A 2,223-nucleotide genomic window follows, 5' to 3' on the forward strand; every position below is an offset into this window, starting at 1 on the left:
TTTGCTGATTTCATTCAGTGCTGCCTGTGTATTGTCCTCTAATCCAAAGGTCTGGATGAAAGATTTCTTAAATTCTGCCCAGGTAGGAAGTCCTTTTAGTGGTGCATCTTCAGAGTCAGAGATAGGTTCTTCTGCATTGGTGATGATTGTGTGGATGATTGAGCTGGTCCTTTGATATAGGATAATGCACATTGGACTCTGTCTTTGTCAGATTGGATCTTCTTGGGATTCCCTAAGAAGTACTGTTACAGCTATAGAGGGGGGTTTCTTTTCTTTTCCTAACTATTTGTTGTTGACCCTGTACTATACAACTGATCCCATCACTTGATGTGTTTCACCTACATCAGTGTTTCATATCTATCACATTTCACCTACATAACATCTCACCTCTATCATGTTTCATCCCCATCACTGGTGAAACTGCTTCATGAACATCACTGATCCAACTCAGTGTTTCATACATATTAAACTCTATTCGCCTTACTCTATTTAAGTAGCACTGGTTGCGCCACTGTACTTTAGTTTTGTCCTCTTGTTCCCTATGTACACTTCATAGGGACAGTGTCCTCAGCAATAGACTCAGTTGTCTATTCAAGTCTCAGTCTTAGTCTGAAGTTCTGCTTCAACCAGTATACACCCTCAAACCGCTATCAGTTATAGCAGCTTGGTTTACAAAGTCTAGTATCAGTGTAGGACAATAGCGTGTATAAGTCCCAGTACCAGTTAACAGTTGAACTCCTGATCCTCAGTTGTCAGGTCCCTTAACAAGTACATGTATAATTCATTCAAGAATTCTTTGCTCTTTCCCTTATCTCCTTCAAATTGGTTGGGCTTGTTGACTGCTCCATTGTTGTTATCTGCCATGTCATCTTCATCTTCTTGATCACTGGGTTTGGGCTTGCTGTCATCTGGGTTGTTTGGATGTCTATTGGCTGGATCCTCTTCTAGATCAAGATTGACTGGAGATCTGGGTAATTCTGGTTTGGGTTCTGTTTGAACGGGGACTGGGTATTGTTCTGTGGGAACTGGTGGGTTGATTAATTTGGGAGAATTGAAGATTCCTGAAAGGAAACTGGGCCTGACTGTGGGACTGCTGCTTGCCAATTCAGCTGGTAGAGGTTTGGTGGCTAACTGGAGTGGTGAAGTATGAGGTGTAGGGACTACTATGCTTCTGCTGGATGACACCACAGTGAGGGTGAGGTATGATGGTGTAGAAGAGGGGTTTTCCACTAGTGGGGGTACTACTGAATGAAGGTCATCCTTACTTCTGATAGGAATGAGATTTGCTGTTGAATTAGGAAGAGTCTCATCTCTTTTCCTATTCAGACACATTGAATCTGAGCAATACTGCCAAAAGGATCCGTTCAACCACTGATCAGTCCTTTTGTTCCTGTTGTATGTGTGGATCTTATTGAAGCAGAGGAGCTGCTTTGCTTGGGACCTGGTTACTGCTGGTTGTCCTGCTATTGTAGCCACTGTGACTTGTTGCAACTAGGAACTAGTGATCCTAGGAGAGTTTTGTCCTAATATTGAGGGACATAATGACTGAGGATCAGGAGTTTGACTTAAGACTTATACTAAGACTTGTACACATAAAGTTGATGTGTTACACTTGTACTAGACTTGTAAACTGAGCTGCTATAACTGATAGCGGTTTGAGAAAGTATACTAGTTGAAGCAAGGCTTCAGACTGAGACTGGAATAGACAACTGAGTCTATTACTGAAGACGTCCCTATGAAGTGTACATAGGGAACAAGAGGACAAAACTAAAGTACAGTAGCTAACCAGTGCTACTTAAATAGGGTAAGGCAAATAGAGTTTAATAAGTATGAAACACTGAGTTGGATCAGTGACAGACAGAACAGTTTTCACTGGGTTGTATCAGTGATGAAGATGAAACGTGATACAAGTGAAACATGATGTAGGTGAAACATGATAGAGGTGAAACACAATATATATAAAACAATGATGCAGGTGAAATGCACCAAGTGATGGGATCAGTAATGATAGTACAGGGTCAACAACAAATAGTACCAAGGAAAAGAACCCCCCCCCCCAAAGCTGTAACATTTTGATATGTGTGCAAAGCCCTCAATAAATTGTCTGTAGAAGTTGGTGAACCCTGGGAAGGCTTGTACATCCTTCACTTTCCTGGGGATTGGCCAATCTAATACTGCTTTGACTTTCACACTGTCCATTTGCACTTTGCCTTTTGAGATAAT

General features: G+C 41.6%; 1 protein-coding gene across 1 annotated transcript; it reads right to left on the reverse strand.

Annotated features, from left to right (window-relative positions):
* Positions 1 to 723: 723 nt before the first annotated feature.
* FIBRA_09184 (uncharacterized protein) lies at positions 724 to 1,332 on the reverse strand (the record flags this gene model as incomplete). The annotated part of the gene is made up of 1 exon (XM_012321507.1): positions 724 to 1,332. One exon carries the CDS (start codon positions 1,330 to 1,332, stop codon positions 724 to 726), a length of 609 nt encoding a protein of 202 aa, XP_012176897.1.
* Positions 1,333 to 2,223: the final 891 nt, after the last annotated feature.

This window comes from Fibroporia radiculosa (assembly GCF_000313525.1).
Source record: "Fibroporia radiculosa TFFH 294 genomic supercontigs, scaffold13067, whole genome shotgun sequence".
NCBI classification, from domain to species: Eukaryota; Fungi; Basidiomycota; class Agaricomycetes; order Polyporales; family Fibroporiaceae; genus Fibroporia; species Fibroporia radiculosa.